The sequence below is a fragment of the Dendrobates tinctorius genome, unplaced genomic scaffold (genome assembly GCF_039654945.1).
Source record: "Dendrobates tinctorius isolate UK_male_01 unplaced genomic scaffold, ASM3965494v1 ptg000144l, whole genome shotgun sequence".
NCBI classification, from domain to species: domain Eukaryota; kingdom Metazoa; phylum Chordata; class Amphibia; order Anura; family Dendrobatidae; genus Dendrobates; species Dendrobates tinctorius.
Window position 1 is genome coordinate 8607137 of NW_027361811.1, and position 23182 is coordinate 8630318.

Sequence of the window (23182 nt, forward strand, 5' to 3'; positions counted from 1 at the left end):
TCCAGAGACGGACCTTCTCAGCATCATAGTGCAGCCTTGGAGCAAACAGAGTCCACACCTGCATGCAGCTGTCCAGAAACAGAGTCCCGCAAATGAGTCCAGCTTTTCTGCCAAAAAGTCCAGCATGCTTGAGTCCAGCTCTCAGCAACCAAGTCCAGCATTTTGAGTACAGCTCTACACCGCAGCTGCCACTCCACCAATCCACGCACAAACTCCTTGCTGACACCATAGCTGAGACTCCACCACGCCATGCCAGCACTCCTTGCAGGCACCATAGCTGACACTCCAGGAATCTCCCTGAGCTGCCCGTGACTCTCCTTTAGCTCCATCCTTCACGCAGGCTTGCTTGCAAATGAATACTCTATCACCAAGTGATTAACACACCTGATACTCTCTTATAGAGCTATCACACCTGTTACCTAATCACGTGCACAAACTAAAGTAACCAAAGTGCAATTACCCTACTGGCCACCGGGGGAAAACTGCAACTGAAATCACCACAGTGCAATGACCCAAATGGCCACCGGGGGCAAAACCACCTTTTGGCAACCAGCCAAAGGAAAAAAGTTACTTTGTGCATTTAAACTGTCAGATCCAACCTGGATCATGACACTGTGTGGCTCTTCATAACTTCACCAGGTACATGATTGTTCCTCTTCTGCTGGTGTTGTGCGTGGGTCGGACAATGTGCGTAGAGCGAGACCACCTATCAACCCTCAACGTAGACCACTCTCTGGGCTCAAAGTGCGTGATATTTTCACAAATTACTTTATGTCATCTGAGGGGGAAACTTCTTGGCAAGAGCATGCTGTGTCTATGTTATAATTTTTTAGTTTATATCGGTCTAAATATATATATATATATATATATATATATATATATATTTATTTAAACCCCTTTTGATTCTATGACTGTTTAATTGCATTGGTAGGCGTATGTTAGTATGCTGACACCTTTTTTTTTAGAATTGAGACAGACGTAAAATGTAGTAGACAAATGTTTACTTTTGCCTTTTTTTTTTTCTAAAGAAAAACATATTATTGCCAAATGATAAATGTGGCAATGGGCCAAATTGGCCTTTGTGCAGATGTGAACATTGGGTACAAATAACATTTTCTGACATACAAAGCAACCACAAAACCATTAGGCAATACCAAAAATGCAACATTATAAATTTTGGTAGGTCGGAGGAGGAGAAGGTGGAAGACCAGCCTGTGTTTGCTGCTGGCTACTTTGCCCAACTTGGCCATCGCCCTGTGTGGGGGCATACTGTTGCCCATGATGTGGGTAGTGTACTGCCTCCTGGGATTGTTGTTGGTACTGTCCAGAGTGATACTGGAGAGGGGCCTCTTGTTGGGGCTGGTAGGCCCGTGTCTCATACCCACCAAAATAGCCATGTCATCCCCAACCAGGTTGGGACCAGCCTCCAACACTGGGTGGGAACAAGTGGCCATATTGGTGAGGTTGGCTAGAGCCAGACCTATGTGGCTGCTGTTGGAAAGGTTGGGTAGGGGGAGGAAGGGGGTGAGGTGTAGGCCCACGTATTTGAGGATCCTCAGAGGCTGCTTAAGTAAGCATGTGTGTGGGGTGTCTAAGGCGCATCAGATTTCTGGGTGAAAACTGCCACCTCTCCAGATATTCAATTAACTCATATCTGGTATTGGGGTGTGTACTTGCATCAAGCAGGATCTGAAAACATCCTCGAATACATAGCCTCACCTCACGGGAAAGGGCACGAAGATAAAGGTCAAGCTGCGTGAGTATGCCTCATCGCCATCATCATTATTGACTCTAGCCAGATAGTTCAGTACCCCTGTGTCAACATTGGTACGGGTATCTTGGGCAGGGATATGGCGCCTTCTTCTTCCTCGCCGGGATGGTCCAGCAGGCTGTGGGGAGCCCCGGATCTGGGCAGTTGGGTTGCTGCTGATGTTGCCCTGCTCCTCCTGTATGGCTGATGGTGCAGCAGCAGACGGTCCTGCTTGTGGATGTGGTCCTGGTGGTGGGGTTTGGGGTGCAGGCACGGGGTTTTCCTGAGAGGAATCTTCACCCATGCTTCTTGGAGGGGGAGAAGATGGGCCAGCCACCTCATCCCCTACAGACCCAGGATCTATGATGGGCTCGGTATCTGAGCCAGTTCCTCTCTCCGTAAGGTTGGACTGAGTTCTGTTATGAAATAGAACAGAGCCAAAAATAAATCAATTTTTTTGGCCCTGTAAAGTAACTGTGTAATGTGGTGTGAGGTATCTACTTACGGTCTCAGATCCAGAATAGGAGCGAGGAAGGAGAAGCGATCATAATAAATGTATTTTCGCTTTGTGTGGCCCGCATCACCACTCTTGGCCCGCTGCTGACGTTCCCGCCTGTACTGGTCGTGGATGCTGCGCCAGCGTCTCATCACATCTTCCACTGCAATGTGACAGGAAATATTCTCAATTTCACATATTTGCTAGGTCAAATTTGCTACCAGTAGCCTAGACATGTGGCCTTCTAGGGTGTGCTTTCTACCCAGGGTGGCATATATAATTGGGGCATTAGGCCAGATACACAGGGGCACAATAGTTCAGGTATCAAGTAACTACACTTAATAACTTGGTTGGCTAGGAGGATGAGGAGCTTGTGGCCTGGGCCAAATTATGGCAGTGTAAAACCATGGGTCACATAAAAATCTACCCGCCTCATGAGGCAAAAAGTCCAAGCACAGGAAGGGGGGGGCTGATTCTATATGCCTTTTTTGATGTGAGGTAATTTTAAACAGTTTTTGGGTTGTACTTAGTTGCTGCTGCTCCTCACGTGGCCGATCAGCAAAATCGTGGAACATCTGGCGACATATGCGCCTCCATGACGCCTCCTTTCTTGCCCGGTTGGCATAAGGGGCATTACGTTGGTCCCAGATTTCTGGCCACTCCTACACTAATACAATAAGCATCTCCACATTGAGGAAATATGGCGCCATGACGCTGCAGGACTCCGCGGAGGCGTACTTCCTGGATGTCTGTTGCACTTTTTGAGCTAATTAGCATGTCTAAGCTTCCTGATGATGGATTGGCCCATTTCCTGTCACCTTCCAAAAGACCTGCGTATTTCTCACAAGTCACACGTTTGGTCCGTGTGTCATCCGTATTTTTTGCACACCCATAGACTTGCATTGGCGTACTACGGGCGTAGTACGCTGACAATCGCAGCATGCTGCAATTGGCATGGACCGTAGCATACGGACGAGAATTATACGGCTGTTGGGAGTTGCCCCATAGAGAATCATTTGTCAGTGTTTAATGTGTGCTTTTAACGCCTCTCACTCGTCCGTATTCCTCTCTAGTGTGACCCCGGCCTTTCTGGGATTGTTGCAGACACCTGCCGGGCTTTGTGGGATGTTCTCCGTGAGGAATTTATCCCCCTACCCATCAAGGAAATCTGGCAGGAAAATGCTGAAAAATTCTTGGAACTTTGTAATTTCTCCAACTGTTTTGGAGCAGTGGATGGAAAATATATTCGGATTACCAAACTGGATCCGAGTACTTTAATTATAAAAAATACTTCTCTATAGTGCTCATGGCGATTGCAGCTGCTGAATGTAGATTTGTCACCATAAACATTGGATCTTTTGGACGTGGTAATGACTCCCAGACATTTAAAAACTCGGACATGGGCCAACGTTTGTATGGGAATAATTTTAATTTCCCCCTCCCATGACCTCTTCCCAACACTGAAGGCCTGCCAATGCCATTTGTTGTGGTTGGGGATGAGGTCTTTCAGATGTGTGGAAAGCTCCTTAAACCATACTCGAGGGTTGACTTGAACCACACAAAAAGGATTTTTAATTACCGACTGACCAGGGCACGAAGAACTGTTGAGTGTGCCTTTTGTATGCTTGTCTCGAAATGGCGCATTTTGGGAACAGCCATTAATCTCAAAATGGAGACAGTCGATGAGGTTGTCAAAGCGTGTGTGGTTCTGCACAACTATGTAATTGCTAAAGAACGACCCAACATTGAACTTGATGAACCTGTTTGGAACCCATTGCCAGATTGCCATCATCACCCTCTGAGGATGATGATTGATGCAGACTGCAGAGACGATGGAGCTAATCCATCTAATATATTTACTCACCTGTCCGTGTGTCAGAACTAGTGCACTCAGGATGCAGAAAACCCAGCCGGAGATGGCGGTACTGTACACCCTGCATACCGCGATTTCTGGCACCATACTTGCATACTTACCTGACCGGGAGGAGCGTTGCCGCGGCGCATCTCTTCGGCCAGAGAATGTGGCCGGAGTGAGCATCGCGCATGCGCATAGCGCTATCTGGCGCCATTTTACTGAAGACACATTTGCAGTGTGTCTTCAGCAATATGGCGTACTCCCACGCTGCACTCGTCCCCCGGCCTCCAGCAGAATGTGACAGCGCTGGAATACAGGGAAGAAAGGTGAGTATAATTTTTTTTGTATGTGTGCTGTTTAATAGGGGTGAGGGGGACCACGCATACCAGGAAAGGGGGGCAAGGGGACCATGCATACCAGGAAAGGGGGGGTGAGTGGACCATGCATACCAGGACTGGGGGGTGAGGGGGACCATGCATTCCAGGATTGGGGGGCGAGGGGACCATGCATACCAGGAAAGGGGGGGCGAGGGGACCATGCATACCAGGATAGGGGGGTGAGGGGACTATGCATACCAGGATAGGGGGGTGAGGGGGACCATGCATACCAGGATTGGGAGATGAGGGGTACCATGCATACCAGGATTGGGGGGCAAGGGGGCCATGCATACCAGGTTTGGGAGATGAGGGGTACCATGCATACCAGGATAGGGGGGGTGAGAGGACCATACATACCAGGATAGGGGGGGCGAGAGGACCATGCATACCAGGATTAGGGGGTGAGGGAACCATACATACCAGGATAGGGGGGGGGGCGAGAGGACCATGCATACCAGGATAGGGATGAGGGGGGACCATGCATATCAGCATTGGGGGGTGAGCGGACCATGCATACCAGGATGAGGGGGTGAGGGGATCATGCATAACAGGAAAGGGGGGTGAGAGGACCATGCATACCAGGAAAGGTGGGCGAGGGGACCAGGCATACCAGGAAAGGGGGGTGAAGGGACCATGCATACCAGGATTTGGGGGTTCGGGGACCATGCATTCCAGGATAGGGGGATGAGGGGACCAGGCATACCAGGAGAGTGGGGTGAGGGGACCATGCATACCAGGATTGGGGAGTTCGGGAACCATGCATTCCAGGATAGGGGGGTGAGCGGACCATGCATACCAGGAGAGGGGGGGTACGGGGACCATGCATACCAGGATGGCGGGGTGAGAGGACCATGCATACCAGGATAGGGTGGTGAGGGGACCATGCATAACAGGATATGGTGGTGAGATGACCATGCATACCAGGATGGGGGGGGTGAGGGGATCATGCATACCAGGATTGGGGGGGTGAGGGGACCATGCATACCAGGATAGTGGGGGTGAGGGGGACCATGCATACCAGGATAGGGGGTGAGGGGGACCATACATACCAGGATTTGGGGGTTCGGGGACCATGCATTCCAGGATAGGGGGGTGAGCGGACCATATATACCAGGAGAGGGGGGGTACGGGGACCATGCATACCAGGATGGCGGGGTGAGAGGACCATGCATACCAGGATTGGGGGGTGAGGGGACATGCATACCAGGATAGGGTGGTGAGGGGACCATGCATACCAGGATAGGGTGGTGAGATGACCATGCATACCAGGAAAGGGGGGTGAGGGGACGTGCATACCATGATAGGGTGGTGAGGGGACCATGCATACCAGGATGGGGGGGTGAGGGGACATGCATACCAGGATAGGGTGGTGAGGGGACCATGCATAACAGGATATGGTGGTGAGATGACCATGCATACCAGGAAAGGTGGGTGAGGAGACATGCATACCATGATAGGGTGGTGAGGGGACCATGCATACCAGGATGGGGTGGTGAGGGGACCATGCATACCAGGATTGGGGGGTGAGGGGACCATGCATACCAGGATAGTGGGGGTGAGGGGGACCATGCATACCAGGATAGGGGGGTGAGGGGGACCATACATACCCGGATTGGGGGGTGAGGGAACCATACATACCAGGATTTGGGGGTTCGGGGACCATGCATTCCAGGATAGGAGGGTGAGCGGACGATGCATACCAGGAGAGGGGGGGTACGGGGACCATGCATACCAGGATGGCGGGGTGAGAGGACCATGCATACCAGGATTGGGGGGTGAAGGGACATGCATACCAGGATAGGGAGGTGAGGGGACCATGCATAACAGGATATGGTGGTGAGATGACCATGCATACAAGGAAAGGGGGGTGAGGGGACATGCATGCCATGATAGGGTGGTGAGGGGACCATGCATACCAGGATGGGGGGGTGAGGGGACCATGCATACCAGGATTGGGGGGTGAGTGGACCATGCATACCAGGATAGTGGGGGTGAGGGGGACCATGCATACCAGGATAGGGGGGTGAGGGGGACCATACATACCAGGATTGGGGGGTGAGGGGACCATACATACCAGGAATGGGGGGTGAGGGGACCATACATACCAGGATTTGGGGGTTCGGGGACCATGAATTCCAGGATAGGGGGGTGAGCGGACCATGCATACCAGGAGAGGGGGGTACAGAGACCATGCATACCAGGATGGCGGGGTGAGAGGACCATGCATACCAGGATTGGGGGGTGAGGGGACATGCATACCAGGATAGGGTGGTGAGGGAACCATGCATAACAGGATAGGGTGGTGAGAGGACCATGAATACCAGGAAAGGGGGGTGAGGGGACATGCATACCAGGATAGGCTGGTGAGGGGACCATGCAAAACAGGATAGGGTGGTGAGAGGACCATGAATACCAGGAAAGGGGGGTGAGGGGACATGCATACCATGATTGGGGGGTGAGGGGACCATGCATACCAGGATTGGGGGGTGAGGGGACCATGCATACCAGGATAGTGGGGGTGAGGGGGACCATGCATACCAGGATAGGGGGTGAGGGGACCATACATACCAGGATAGGGGGGTGAGGGGACCATACATACCAGGATAGGAGGGGGGCAGCACTTACCAGGATAGGAGACCATGTACTAATAAAAATGCTCGCCACCCGGGCGTAGAACGGGTTCATAGCTAGTCATCTATATTCTGCTGGTTCTGATTTGCAGCAGGACCAAAATACTAGCCGTCCAACTGCACAGAAGTCAAGCTGAGCATGACAAATTCAGCCGGAGACAGGGGTTAAGGACATAAGACAAATACAGTGCTTTACCATTGATCCAATATATATTGTGTATAAATATATAAAGGCATTGTATTTTATGTAAATTTATGGGTATACGGTCTACTGATATTCCATATTTGTGCATATAGACACTTTAGGTGTAAGTACGGAATTACCTATACATGGAAATACTCAGGTCAACAGAAAGTGTGTTCATGTATAGGTGTGCATGCATTTGCAGCTGGCAGTAATACTCCAATTGCACATGGATCATTGATTTGCATGTGCTTTATGGATCAATGGAATCCATGCAATTTTAGCTTAAGTCTCTATATGCATTCAAACCAAAGGCTTATTTTTGAATGGAAGTGTAATTTGTCTTTTGTGTGAATAGGGAAAAAAAGAGTAAGGTCCCCTAGGGACAAGTTTCCTCACTTTTCTAAGGTATTTGACACTTCAACCCCAGGAATAGTGAAGTTAGTGTCAAACGTTGTTCACAAGTGTGACGTTTCCGTCTACAGGGACCTTCGTCAGAGTCCAAAAATGAAATTAAAGCAGAAAACAATATGAGAATTCCAAAATGTGATATAACCATAGGTGTGGCCAAAATGTACAGTATATCATATTCAGGTGAGTGGTGGATCAAAAAAAAAAAAAATCACATTACAGTTATTTCAGTCGTTGCGTGAAAATCTAAATAATGAAAGGCTAACAAATGAGAAAAAAATGAAAGAAAACAATGAAAAAATGTAAAGTAAAAAAACATACTACCCTGCTTTAGGTAAATGTGGAAAGAGACACAGTGTCCGGCGGTATAACCTCTGTGTGAAGACCACATAAAGCAAATGGTGAGTATATATCAGGTAAAGGACTGCTGTAGCTGTGAAATTAAACATACAAGAAGTTCCAAGGTGCTGTACAGATGTTATCGCGGCATGAACGTGGTAGTCACCATGCTAGTACATAATGAGGATCGACTGTCTTAAAGGAACAGGGGTGGGATTATCCACAATTCTAGGAAATCAAGAGACCAGCAAGTGGCAGGAAGTGACGTCGCATGTGATGTGAAAAGGTCCTGTTCGCCCACAGTAGTAATACAGGAGGTGCTGGTGCAGTTTAAACCTGTACGACTTGCGTGTCAGCTGGCAGGAAGTTGCGTTCCACCATATGCAAAATAGATTGAAAGTGTAACCAAGTAATGTTGTGGAATGATAAGATATAGCAGGAGACATCGGGGGGGAGAATGAAAATTGAATATGCAGAATTAGGTTTGGCTCTGAAAAAGAGGAGAAAATTAAACTATTAGTCACACGGTACTTTATGAGAGGACACCTGGGAAAAAAAGAAAGGGATATCAGAAAAATAGAGAAATATTAAAGTGAAGGATCCTTTTGTGGAGACATATAAGATCATGATACATTTATTAATAGACAATGAAAACAAATATAATACATTCATATGAAAGCCTGGAGGTCATATTCCCTATTTAATCCTTTTAGAGCCAGTGAATTCAATTCATGAATCCAAAAGGCTTCCCTACATTTTAGGAGGATGTGATCATCTCCTTGTTGCAGCGGGGGGATGTGTTCAATAATTTTAAATTTTAATAGTGCAACTTTATGTCCTGCCGTGATGAAATGGTATGATAAGGGTAATAGAAGGTTTTTACATGTAATTGCAGATTTGTGATTGGATATCCGGTCTATTATTGATTGTGTGGTTTCCCCAATGTATAGAAGCCCACATGGGCATTTAAATAAGTAGACCACATACGAGGTATCACATGTGGTGTAATCTTTGATGGTATATTTTGTCCGTATAAGGGTGGTGTAATAAGTTACCTCGTAGTACGTTGTTGAACTAGTGACACTGGAGATACGGAAATGTGCCGGATGTAGGAAATTGTAGAAATCTGACTAGTATGTCCATGTGTTGTACCAAAGTCAGCATGTACGAGTGTATCTCTGATGTTAGATGCTTGTTTACAGCATTGTAGGAATGGTACCTGAAATTCTTGAACTGAAGGGTATGCTGTGTTTAGAATGCACCATTATTTAAAATGTTAACAAACTGGTGGTAAGTATGTGCAAAGGGGATACGTTATCTATAGATGAACGTGTACATGAAGCTGACAGCAAATATTTATTTTAAGAGATTAGGAGGATAACCCCTTTCAGAATATTTCTTACTCATTTCCTCTAATCTCTGCTCCCTTAAGGAGGGATCGCTGATTATACGTCTCACACGTTGCAATTGCGACTTTGGAATAGACCGCACCATATAGGTGGGATGAAGACTACAGTAAAGTAACAGTACACTACGGTCAGTAGGCTTTGTGTATAGGTCAGTTGTCAAATGTCCCTCGGTGCCCTTGAGGATAAAAGTGTCCAAAAAATTAATTTGCTGTAAGTCATGTGACAAAGTGAAAGTCAAGTTGCTCGAGAAGGAGTTGAGAAATTCAAAAAAGAAGGTAAGGGACTCAAGTGTGATCAACTACAGATTGTGACACCCGGTAGTGTCATCAAGCCAGGCGTACCCATAACCCTGAAGACCAAGCTGCAGGAGAGGAAGGGAAAGACTGTCAGGTGGAGGGGTCTACACAGGATAGTGAAGTGAGCCGATCTAATGACTGTGACGTTGATGACATTACAGAGTATGACCAGTAAGATGCCTTTGGGATAAGCAGATACCTTAATATTTGCAACAACATGACCGCAGAGAAAAGACAATCCTGAACCAAGAAAGATCAAGAAAGAACCAAGAAAGATACAGAAAGAAGAAGACGGTATATTCTTTGGATGGAGACGTTGGGTTAGGGTGAATGACAGGGAAGAGATGATGGATGCGATAGGAAATGTCTAGATGCCTAAGTGCACAATTATACTTCATTCCATCCTAAACTGTCATGAGTTATAAATGGGGCAGCTCCTGGGCAGGGGAGGAAGCAAAAGACAATACTGACATTACAGCAGGAGATCGCAGAGGATACAGTTTGTGAGGTAAAATATTGTTTAAAAATAGTCAGTGAAATATTTTACCTAACAAAATGAATCCTCTGTGATCCCCTGCTGTAATGTCAGTATTGTCTTTTGCTTCCTCCCCTGCTCAGGAGATGTGATATGCTCTATACACGGTCAGACACAGACAATTTTTAAAATAAACATTCGCTCGTGGGAAAACCCCTTTAATGTGACCGGCTTTCTCTGTCTATAGACATGTTGAGCATCTGCCGCCGGGATCAGCCGAATGATTCACCATGCCTGTGCGGAATTCATGCAGGCGCAGTGCAACGGTGTTCCGCTGCATGAGTGTGAGTTGGTGTGAGTGTGTTAGTGTGAGTGTGAGAGTGTGTGAGTGTATGAGTGTGTCTGAGTGTGTGAGTCTGAGTATGAGTGTGATGAGTGTGACTGTGAGTGTGACTGTAAATGTTAGAGTGTGAATGTGAGTGTATGTGTGAGTGTGCACGAGTGTGAGTGTAAGTGTGTCAGTGTTAGTGTGTGAGAGTGTGAGTGTAAGTGTGTGAGTGTGTGTGTGTGTGGTGCGTACAGCGTATAGAGTGTGTGTGGTGCGACGGTGTTCTGCTGGTGGTACCGCGCAATAGGTTGGTACCAGCAGCAGTTTCCATATTGAGACACCCTTCACTTGGGTGTCCCAATATGGTGGTCGGTGAAAAAAATAGAAACAGCACACAAATTATCAGTTGTAAGGTGGTCTTTAATGGCCCATGTGGCGATGTTTCGGTTCTAGATGCAGACCTTTCTCTAGGAAAAATAGAATAAAATACTTATATCTATTGACAGACACAGGAGAGTTAGTTAGGCGAGAGGGCTGATAATGGAAAATATGACTAGGTAGCGTGGGTGGTATATTATTGGGTAACTGTGGGTTTGAATGTGTGATATTACCGTATTAGTGTTGTAGTATCAATTGTAGAATCAATTCTATATATACCATATTTTTCAGATTATAAAATGCTCCAGATTATAAGACGCACTCCAAATTTTGAGGAGAAAAATAGGAATTTTTTTTTTTAAATAAAATGGTGGTGCTTCTTATAATCCATGCGTCTTATTGCTTACCGAGGCGGTGGCTGCGGTGAAGTGGGGTCCCAGGGTCGCTACTGGAGGAGGCAGGAGTGAGGTGATGCTGCAGGCCACTGGCTGGGATGAGGGGGTGTTTCGATGTGCAGTGCGCCGCTGTGGGTGTCCGGTCCTGCGGGGGTGCCCAGCGGTACTGCTGAGGTGCTCGGCGGTGCTGCTGGAGTCTCCGGCAGTGCTGTTGGGGTCTCTGATGCGACGGGGGGGCTCTGAGTTCTACTCCTCTTCCTCTCTGAAGAGACAATTTGCATATTTCCCAGAGGAGCATTGCGGCTTTAAGTCTCCTCATCTTGGCATGCTTAACATGTCACTCTCCGCAAGGAGAAACGATACTTCTTGGATCCCGGTCAGATGCCTCTCACACAGCCAAACCAGATCTCACACTTTGCACTGATGAGGTCCAGTACCCTGAAACACAGTGTCTGCAAGCTGAGATTCTGGTTTGGCCTTTTATCCTAAGTCTTGTGTTAACGCTCATTAGAGTGTCGACATTGACTTTTAAGATTGCTACTTCCAATAGTTGGCACTAGAGTTCTAGTCCTCTTCCTCTCTGAAGAGTCAATTTCGATAATAATGATAAAATATTTATTACACACAAGTCTACAGTCTAATACTACATATATATTTGAATACTTCATGAATCCCAATTATAATTATGGGAACCCAACAGAGGTGTAGGAGTTCTCCCTTTAATAAAGAAAATGAATGGTAAAAATGAAATACAGAGTACTGCTAATCAATATTCTGTATCAATTATTTGCTTTATAGTTTTGTAGATTTTATGCTACTTTTCCCAGCTTTATTAGAGGCTTCAGGATCATTTCAATTTGCAAGCTGTGCTCACAATATGTCACATGAAGAAAACTCTTATTTCTCACTAACTCTATGTAAACCAGTATCTTCTCCCACTTTTGATAACCATTATTCCTTACACGGCTCACATACTATATTGCTGAAAGTCGTTCATTTATGGAATACTGTAACTGAGCTCCATATGCAGTCTTCAGCTGTGCATTCTGAAAATGTTACCCTCATTTGTTTTGTTAATTTAATTTGCTAACTGAGGTTTGTGCCTTATGCTTATTAAACTTGAAAGCACATAGCTTGGATTAGTATAATTTATGACTTAAACATTCTTATATTTCAAGAGTAAATTAAAACCAGAAAGCATAATGTCAAAACTAGAAAGTGCTGCAGGTCTGAAATCAAATTTTGAAAATAGAAAATTTGGAGAATTACATGTATCATTCTGAAATATAAGGATGACATAATTTGTTTTCCATTCAGGTTTTTCTTCTTGCCACACAGGCCAAATTGAAAAACCGTGCAAACATCAGTTTAACATTTCCATGACATCCAAGAGCTCAACACAACCAAAGAAGCCAGAGTCAGCATGCTTTGCCTTTTTTCAGATTGGGACAAATTTTTGTTAAGTCTGTCATAGATTTCAACGCTTACTTCTTTTCTGATCAAGATTGATGGAGTTTCCATTGCTGTGGGTTCAACCCTGAATTTTTCACTTAATGACAGCTTCTGGTACATGGAATGTATATACACAAGATGGAAAAAGTTTTGCTCTGTAGCAACATTATATTCAATGTGCCTGTTGAAAATGGTAAGCTACATGGCAGCCTAAAATGTATCTAATATATGACTAGTTTTAAAATAAAAAAGAGGAACCGGTGAAGGATCTGGAAATGTTTAGCTTGAAAAAAAGAAGGCTAACTGAAGAGAACTGATGGTAAACTAATCAAATTTGCAGACCATGCAAAACTAGGAGGGATAGCTAAGACTAGAGACATCATAAAAGGATTCAGAATGATCTAGATAAGTTTGAACAATGGGCAATGACTAATAAAATGGTATTTAAAGGGAGTCTGTCACCTATTTTTTCGACCTCAAGCTGCAGCCACCGCCATCAGGGGCTTATCTACAGGATTCTGCAATGCTGTAGATAAGCCCCTGATTTAACCTGAAAGAGAAGAAAGACGAGTTATATTATACTCACCCAGGGGCGGTCCAGGTCCGGTTCGAGTCTGGAGGGTGTCGCGGTCCCGTCTGGCGCCTCCCATCTTCTAGCGGTGACGTCCTCTTTTTTGTTCCCATTGTGGCTCCAGCGCAGGCATACTTACTCTGCCCTCTTGAGGGCAGAGCAGACTACTGCAGTGTGCAGGCGCCGGGAAAGCTCAGAGGTGTGCTCACTCTTTTTTAGATGCAGACTAACAAGCAGATCTAATTTGATGCAGTGTCCCACGACGATCTCCCGTGGAGAACACCAGCATCAGCTGATATGACCGCTCTCTAGGGGCACCAGGAATACAATGACGGGAGGTAGGTATCCTTCTGCACTGTATTCCTCCGTCACTGTAAAAAAATAGTCCCTAGTCTCACTTTTGGCATTGCTGTGAGAGAAAGTTCCCACGCAGCTTTTGCCATAAAGTGAGACCAGTGAACTATAGTAACCTCTCAGTGATGCACTGCAGGAGATCGCCGTGGGACACTCGTGGATTTCTGCGGATCAGGGAGTATATTGGTTGCTTGTTATTTTAATATTTTTTACAGCGAGATGACACTGGCTTCGGGGATCAAAGTGACAAGTGATGGTGAGTATGTACTCTGTTATATGTACTGTATGTCTATATGTATGTATTGTATGAATGTATGAATGTATTGTATGTAGTATGTATGTTGTATGTATGTAGCATGTTGTATGTATGTAGTAAGTATGTAATATGTATGTATGTTGTATGAATGTAGTATATGTAGTATGTATGTATGTTGTATGAATGTAGTATATATGTAGTATGTATGTTGTATGAATGTAGTATATATGTCGTATGTATGTATTATGTAGTATGTATGTATGTTGTATGAATGTAGCATATATGCAGTATATATGTAGTAAGTATGTATTAAGTAGTATGTATGTATGTTGTATGAATGTAGTATATATGTATTATGTAGTATGTATGTATGTTGTATGAATGTAGTATATATGTAGTATGTATGTATGTTGTATGAATGTAGTATATATGAAGTATGTATGTAGTATGTATGTATGTTGCATGAATGTTGTATATATGTAGTATGTATGTTTTTTTTTAATTTTTTTTACATTCAACACATTAGCCAGATGATGGGACTACTACTGTCCCATCATTGGCTGTGTCAATCACTGTCATTGTAGCAGGCATAGCCCGATGGGACTTGTAGTCCCATCGGACAATGCCTGCACACACACACAACCCACGGCAGGCCAGCACAGACCCCCGGCAGCCCGCACAGACCCCCGGCAGGCCCGCACAGACCCCCGGCAGGCCCGCACAGACCCCCGGCAGGCCCGCACAGACCCCGCCCACACACACAGACACGGACAGTCTCCGCCCACGCACCGCCCACACTCTTCCCCCCTTCCGAACTCAAGTAAAGAAAGGGTTTATTTTCATTCCGATATTTGTGCCCCATTGACCTGCATGGGTTTCCGGTATCAGAATCGGCGATACCCGATATTTTTGGGGTATCGGTCCGATCCAATCCGATCCGATATTGGAAGGTATCGCTCACCACTAATAAATATATATATATATATATATATATATATATATATATATATATATATTGTAGGGAATTATATATATAATATAAATATAATATATGTATAAATTATATATATACATATATATATAAATCAAAAAAAGGGCAGCACTACCAAAATTAAATAGTTGGTGCAAAACCTTTTCAGCAGTGTCCAAACAGCCAAATTAACAAAAGTAAAAAAATAGGCAGCACTCAAATTAAATGTGAAAAAAAGTGGATACTTTACTGATCCTCAAGTGGCAACGTTTCAACGGTGACCCGTCTTTATCAAGCAATGTGCTCATAGTCAGTACAAACTTAAATAGTAGTAACACATGTGTATACAATTTCAATAATTAATCTGTTTTACATATTCAAAATGGCCATTGCCATAGTAACATTAACAAGTGCTCCATACAACATATGTGCATATGTCCAAAGATCTAGATTACAAAGTGCAACAGTGCATATACAGTGCTTAAAAAGACTCAGCTTGTCAATAAAAACGATCATGACACAACTTATGAAGGTACTAAGGCTTATATAGTTAAAAAAATTGGTATACTTTACTCATATCCATGCAGCTCTCTGTCACTGCTGGCAATTAGCTGTGGTCAGTGTTGTTTGTCGCTGCCCAGCTCCAACATGTGATTCATCACTGCAAGGCCGATCATTGCAGGATGCCTGAGCATGCTCACTAGACATACTGTTCAGAACTGCCATTTTACTTCAGGGCGCCACAGCCATGTCCACTTTATTATATTGGAGAAACAACATGTGATCTGAAGACACGGTTAAATCAGCATAGGTGCGACATACGGAAAAAACGCAAAGATCTGCCTGTCACTAAGCACTTTAATGAACAAGGACATACAGAGAAAGATTTGAGATTTAGAATTATAGATTATGTACCGGTACATAGACGAGGAGGGAACCGTGCGGAAGTTTTAAAAAAATTGGAAATGAGATGGATATACGAATTAGGGACATTAAAACCGGCAGGATTAAACGTTGATTTTAAGGTATATATGTTTTGAGAAACTTACCTTTTTTGGCTATAACTTTCCATGTAACCTGACTTCTGTGTGTTGAATGTGCTATGGATATTTTAATATATATGGATATGTTTATAATTATATCCTTTTTTTCCAGTTCTATGATGCTGTGAAGATAGTGACTACAAGATTATGAAGGGTACTTAATAAAAGGCGTTATGTAAAAATATATATTTATTCATTTTTCTATAGAATGAGTTTTATGGCCATTTCACTGCAGTATACTAATGCCTGGTATGTGTGAAATAGAGTGAATGGGAACTGCATAGAGAGTGACCTCTGGTGGTGAAAGGGTATTCAGGATTGGGTAATGCTGTAAAGAGAGACTGTGTGAGGTCGTTATCTCTTGTAAAAACAGAAACACAACCATATTGTCACCTTGGTGGGTGCCTCTAGGGTTTGTGACCATTCCAGGTGTAAATCTGCAACCCCAGGCACTAATACATGTATTTACATGGAATCAGCAAAAGGGCTGTGGCGCCCTGAAGTAAAATGGCAGTTCTGAACAGTATGTCTAGTGAGCATGCTCAGGCATCCTGCAATGATCGGCCTTGCAGTGATGAATCACATGTTGGAGCTGGGCAGCGACAAACAACACTGACCATAGCTAATTGCCAGCAGTGACAGAGAGCTGCATGGATATGAGTAAAGTATACCAATTTTTTTTAACTATATAAGCCTTAGTACCTTCATAAGTTGTGTCATGATCGTTTTTATTGACAAGCTGAGTCTTTTTAAGCACTGTATATGCACTGTTGCACTTTGTAATCTAGATCTTCGGACATATGCACATATGTTGTATGGAGCACTTGTTAATGTTACTATGGCAATGGCCATTTTGAATATGTAAAATAGATTAATTATTGAAATTGTATACACATGTGTTACTACTATTTAAGTTTGTACTGACTATGAGCACATTGCTTGATAAAGACGGGTCACCGTTGAAACGTTGCCACTTGAGGATCAGTAAAGTATCCACTTTTTTTCACATTTAATTTGAGTGCTGCCTATTTTTTTACTTTTTTTATATATATATATATATATATATATATATATATATATATATATATATATACACTGTAAATATATACATACATGTTACTGACAAATACAATTAGTCTAGTGTTGGTTCAAAATTATGAACATGTATTTAATTAATAAATGATTATTTCTAGGGACAAAATGGCATGGAGTCCCCCTATAATAATTTATAGACAGCAACACTATACTAATTGTACTTGTCACTGACATTATATATATATATATATATATATACACACACACACAGTATATACATATATATATATATATATATAATTTTTTACAATATATATGTTATATGTATAGATTATATATATATATATATGTATATATATTATGTAGATATATTATATCTATAATAATAAATGCCCTAAGCAGCTTCCGGTTGTAACAACTTCCGTCCAGTTGTAACCAGTGACATCACCGCACACCTCTTTCCATGTTAACCCTCAACACACCACTCCTCCTCAACACACACACTCCTCTCACCTTTCACCATCTCCACTTATGTCCACTCACTCTTTCATTCCACATACGACCCTTTCTCTCACTCCTTCTCTCATACTCACGCCGTCATCGCCGCTGATCCACGATCCCTGACATCTTCCGCCGGCGCCATCCTGGATCCAGACGTCCTCCACGTCGGCGACATGTTCTTGCGGCGACGCCATTTTGGATCGGCGAAATCCCGCGATAGTCAAGATGGCGTCGCCGAAAGAACATGTCGCCGGCGTGGAGGACGTCGGGATCCAAAATGGTGTCGGTGAAATCTCGCGAGATTTCACCGACGCCATTTTGGATCCCGACCGCATCCACGCCGGCGACATGTTCCTGCGGCGACGCTATTTTGGATCAGCGAAATCCCGCGATACTCAAGATGGTGTCGCCGCAAGAACATGTCGCCAGCGAGGACGACGTCGGGATCCAAAATGGCGTCGGCGAAATCTCGCGAGTTTTCGCCGACGCCATTTTGGATCCCGACGTCGTCCACGCCGGCGACATGTTCTTCCAGCGACGCCATCTTGATTATCGCGGGATTTCACGATACTCAAGATGGCGTCGCTGCAAGAACATGTCGCCGGCGTGGACAACGTCTGGATCCAGGATGGCGCCGGCGGAAGAAGATGTCGGGGATCGTGGAGCAGCGGCGATGACGGCGTGAGTATGAGAGACGGAGTGAGAGAAGGGGTCGTATGTGGAGTGAAAGAGTGAGTGGAGATGGTGAAAGGTGAGAGGAGTGTGTGTGTTGAGGGTTAACATGGCAAGAGATGTGATGCTATCGCATCCTCCCGATGCGATAGCATCGGGCCATAATCTAGTATATTATATATATGATATATATATATATATATATATATATATATATCATCAGCGGTAGTCACTGAGGCTGCGCAGACTCTCCGCCTGACCTGAGGTGAACTCACCAGAGTGGGAAAATGTTCTGAAACTTTCCCACGCTAATCAGTTCATCTCCGGTCAGGCGGGGAAGCTGCACAGGCAGTTTCTCAGTCATTCCTCCATGGTTTACAGCTGGGCCGGTCGCATTAGCACCGGTCCCAGTTGTAAACTATTTAATCCCTTCAGATGGATTGCAGCGTAGGACATGACTGTACGGCGGACAGGTGTGGGATATTGTTGCTTTTTTATTTTGGATTTTTTACAGGAGAGCAATGGCTTTGAATTGGATTAGGAGTGAAATAAACATGGTAAAAATTTGTGTTTATTTCATTAAAAGTCTTTTTCCGTAATGTGTGTTTTTTTAACCTCTTTCAGACTTGTGGATTAATAATGGAGAGGTGTCTTATTGACACCTCTCCATTATTAACCAGGCTTAATGTCACCTTACAATGGCAAGGTGACATTAACCCCTTATTACCCCATATGCCACCCACTACAGGGTAAGTGCCAGAATTGGTGCATCTTTCAGATGTGCCTTTTCTAGGGTGGCTGGGGGCAGATTTTTTTTTAACCAGGGTCCCTCTCTAGGGTATTAATTTCTGCCCTCAGTCACTAACTTGCCCTCTCTGGTGGAGAAAATTGCGCAGGAGCCCACACAATTTTTTTCTGTGAATTAATCCTTTAATTTAAGACCAACAGCTCCAAAATTTTACACACATACACTACTAACATTATTAGGCAGGGACATATATAAATCTTATTGATATGCAATGGTTTACTATATGTAAACTATGTCTCATATCCTGTCGGCTTTTGCAATTATTTTACTAAAGCCGACAAATGAATTAACAGGGAATACTTAAACAACAGAATATAACTCCAAGTAAATCAAACTTCTGTGCAATTAAACTGTCCACTTAGGAAGCAAAACTGATTGACAATCAATTTCACATGCTGTTATGCAAATGAAATAGATACATCTGGGACATCATGTCTCGCTCCATCCACCAACGTCACGTTGCACCACAGATCTGTCCAGGAGTTGGCAGATGCTTTAGTCCAGGTCTGAGAGGAGATCCCACAGGAGACAATCCACAACCTCAACAGGAGCATGCCCAGGCATTGTAGGGAGGTCATACAGGCACGTGGAGGCCACACACAATACTGAGCCTCATTTTTACTTGTTTTAAGGACATTACAACAAAGTTGGATCAGCCTGTAGCGTGTTTTTCCACTTTAATTTTTTTGGGGGGACTCCAATTCCAGCCCTCCATTGGTTAAGAAATTTGATATCCATTGTTGATTTTTGTGTGATTTTGTTGTCAGCACATTCAACTTTGTACAGAACAAAGTATTCAATGAGAATATTTCATTCATTCAGATCTAGGTTGTGTTATTTGAGTGTTCCCTTTATTTTTTTTGAGCAGTGTATATATATATGTGTGTGTGTGTTATACTATATATATATATATATACACACCTATTCTACGTGTATACTCTATCTATTGTATTCTAACCTATTGTACTCTTTACTGTACGTGGCATCTGCCGGCTTTTACTATATCTATCTATAGATATGTTTTGAAGATTATTTTGTTTTAAAACGAGGTGTACAGTTTTTATTACAATGCTATTTTAACTTGAGTTTTTACATAGAGAGAAATGCTCTATGTAAAACCTCATGTTAAAATCGCATTGCATACGGATGTTCGCATTACACTCACATGACGCTCGCATGACACTCGTATAGCACACGTTCATTTTTTCGGTCCGGAAATTGGACCACTTTTTTTTCTCACAAATGGGTATGAGCCCTGACAGTAACTATAGTGCTCAGGTTAACCTCTTAAATGCTGCTGACATCTCCATTTAAAAGCCTAAAACATGGCCAATGTGAGTTTGAAGCACCATAGCCCTGTGTCAGCCTTGATCGGTAATTTTACAATACAATGCTGTACTAAAGTATTGCAATATATTGCACAGACAATCAAGAGAATGCAGGTTCAAGTCCCCTAAAAAGACTAATAAACGTCACAAAACCATTACAATATATAAAAAAAGTAATAAAAAGTGTAAAAAAAATAGCCTCCTTTTCCCCAAACATAAATATCAAAATGTAAAAAATAAAAAAGAATATATTTAATATTGCCATGCACTTATTTGTCCAAAATAATAAAACGTAAAAATATTGCTCTCATATTCCAAAACAGATAAAAATCAAAATGCCAGGTGTGCTTTTTGTTTGGTCGCAGCACTAACCCCCCCCAATGCATTAAAAATCAAACAAATCCAGAAACAGCTTCATCAACTGAAAAATAAAAAAGATACGGATTTCACAAAATGATGATATTAGCCATTTTTTTTGCAAAGTTCTAAAAATTTTTAATCACGTGCATATAAAAAAAACTTGACACAGTGAATCCAGTAAAAGCAAAATGCAAAAAACAATAGTGGAATTGTGTTTATTTACACCTTTTCACTGCAGTAGGATTCTTTATCCGATTTTTTAGTGCATTGTATGACAGAATGAATGATGGCATTCAAAACTACACTTCATCAGGGAAAAAAAATAACAAGCTTTCTTATGGCTGCGTCAATAGAAAAGTAAAAAAGAATTAGAGAAAAAAAAAACTAAAGTGTCAAAATGAATAAATAAATGTCTAAGACTGGGGTCACGCTAGAGAGAAATGCGGACGAATGAGAGGCGTAAAAACCACACATTGCACACGGACCACTGATTCTCTATGGGGCAGCTCCCATCATCCGTATATTTCTCACCGTATTTTACGGGTCGAGACAATCGCAGCATGCTTCGATTGTCAGAATATTCCGCCCGAAATACGCCAATGCAAGTCTATAGGTGTGCAAAAAAAACGCATTACACATGGACCACACGTGTGACTTGCGAGAAATACGCACGACTTTGGCAGATGACAGGAAATTGTCCAAGCAATTATCAGGAAGCTTAGACATGCTAATTAGCTCAAAAAGCGCTCCAGACATCCAGGAAGTACGCCTCCACGGAGTCCAACATCATGGCACCCTACCTTAATGTGGCGATGCTAATTGTGCTTGTGCAGGATCTCCCATAATTATGGGACCAACAGGATGCACATTATGCAGACCAGGCAAGAAAGGAGGCTGCATGGAGGCGCATATGTCGCCAAATGTTTCCAGATTTTGCTGATTGGCCACGTGAGAACCAGCAGCACATGAGTAAGTGCAAAGCAATTATGTATGGAAAATTACCTGCCATCAAAAAATTATTTTACAAGTTGGCCCCCCCATCCTGTGCTTGTGATATTGGCCTCTTGTGGACCCTGTCCACAAACTCCTCATAATGCCTAGGCAAACCAGTTTAAGAGTTGGTACTTGCCCCCTGAGCTAGTGTGACCCTGTGCATCTGGCCTGGTTGCACCAATGATATATGCCACCCTAGGTAGAACTTACACCCTAGTAGGCCACATAACTATGATACTTTTTAAAAACTTGCTTGATCATAATTTTTAATCTAGATTATTTTATGTCACATTGCAGTCGAAGATGTGATGAGACGCTGGCGCAGCATCCGTGACCAGTATCGCCGTGAGCACCAGCAAGGTGCTAGAAGTGGTGATGCGGCGCACACCAAGAGGAAATATGTGTATTATGACCGCCTCTCTTTCCTCGCTCCAATTTTGGATCTCAGACCATAAGTAGAAAACTCACACCACATTACACATCTGCTTTAGAGGGCCTGATCCCAATTTTAGTTTTTCTTCATTTTATTTTTGGTACCAGAACTCAGTCTAACCTCACTGAAAGGGAGACTGGGTCTGATTCTGAGGCCATCCTTGATCCTGTGGGTGGAGGGGTTGAGGTGTCTGACCCATCTTGTGACCCTCCAAGAAGCATGGCCCAAGTGAATTCTCCTGCTTGACCTGAGCCTGCCCTAGGACCTGGATCTGCACCAGAAACACCACCACCAGGATCAGAGCCACTACAAGGACCATCAGCTGCAGCACCACCCACCATCCAGGATGAACAATGCTACAGCAGCAGCCCCACTGTTTGCCTAGAGGGCTCCCCACAGCCTGCTGTGCCATCCTGGTGAGGTAGACGAAGGCTCCATATCCCTGAAACAGATACCTGTGTTACGGTTCTGCAGCACAGGACTCGGGTAGGAGGGGGAAAACTGACCCTGCACTGCGACTAGGCTGATGCCCTACGATGGAGTGGGTGACCCATTCCTTGTGAATAGATCCACCGACGATCCTAGGCAAATCTCAAGCGAAGACCTATAGATAGGGGGAAAGATATAAGGACTGGGTACAAAAACAGGTCACCTCCTAACAGAAAACACAAAGAAGGCTGCAGAAACAAACTGAAAACAGAAACTCTGACTAGCTGAACCGGAGGTCCCAGAACTGCACTGGTTAAACACACAGAAAGCAAAGCAAGGCTCCAAGCCAGACTTCAAGCAGATTAACACTGTTGTCCAGCAAGGAATGGGAGACAGGTACAAGCTAATAAAGGGTGATACAATCACCTGACCAAAGGCAAACCCAGCACCAGGGGGAAAAGACCAGCATCCAGAACACTACAAGAAAATGTCACAAACTGAACAGATTCTAACAGTACTTCCCCTTTAACGAGGATCCCCTGGATCCTCTAGGCCGAGCCTTATTTGGAAATCTCCTGTGAAAAGCCTTAAAAATCTTGAAATCTTGAAGCTGAGACGTTCACAGCTTTCACCCAGGAATTGTCCTCGGGACCG

General features: G+C 44.0%; 1 protein-coding gene across 1 annotated transcript; it reads right to left on the bottom strand.

Annotated features, from left to right (window-relative positions):
* Positions 1-1054: 1054 nt before the first annotated feature.
* LOC141049498 (uncharacterized) lies at positions 1055-15637 on the bottom strand. The gene is made up of 3 exons (XM_073546008.1): positions 15500-15637; positions 2256-2409; positions 1055-2166 (listed from the first exon to the last, which is right to left on the bottom strand). The coding sequence occupies exons 1-3, from the start codon at positions 15507-15509 to the stop codon at positions 1716-1718; spliced, it is 615 nt and encodes a 204-aa protein (XP_073402109.1). The 5' UTR covers positions 15510-15637; the 3' UTR covers positions 1055-1715.
* Between the last annotated feature and the right edge of the window lie 7545 nt (positions 15638-23182).

Bases quoted from the DNA above. Each gene is read 5' to 3' on its own strand.
- LOC141049498 (XM_073546008.1), bottom strand. The intron at 2,167-2,255 runs GTAAGTAGATAC...ATTTCATAACAG, and splicing joins CCTATTCTGGATCTGAGACC to AACTCAGTCCAACCTTACGG.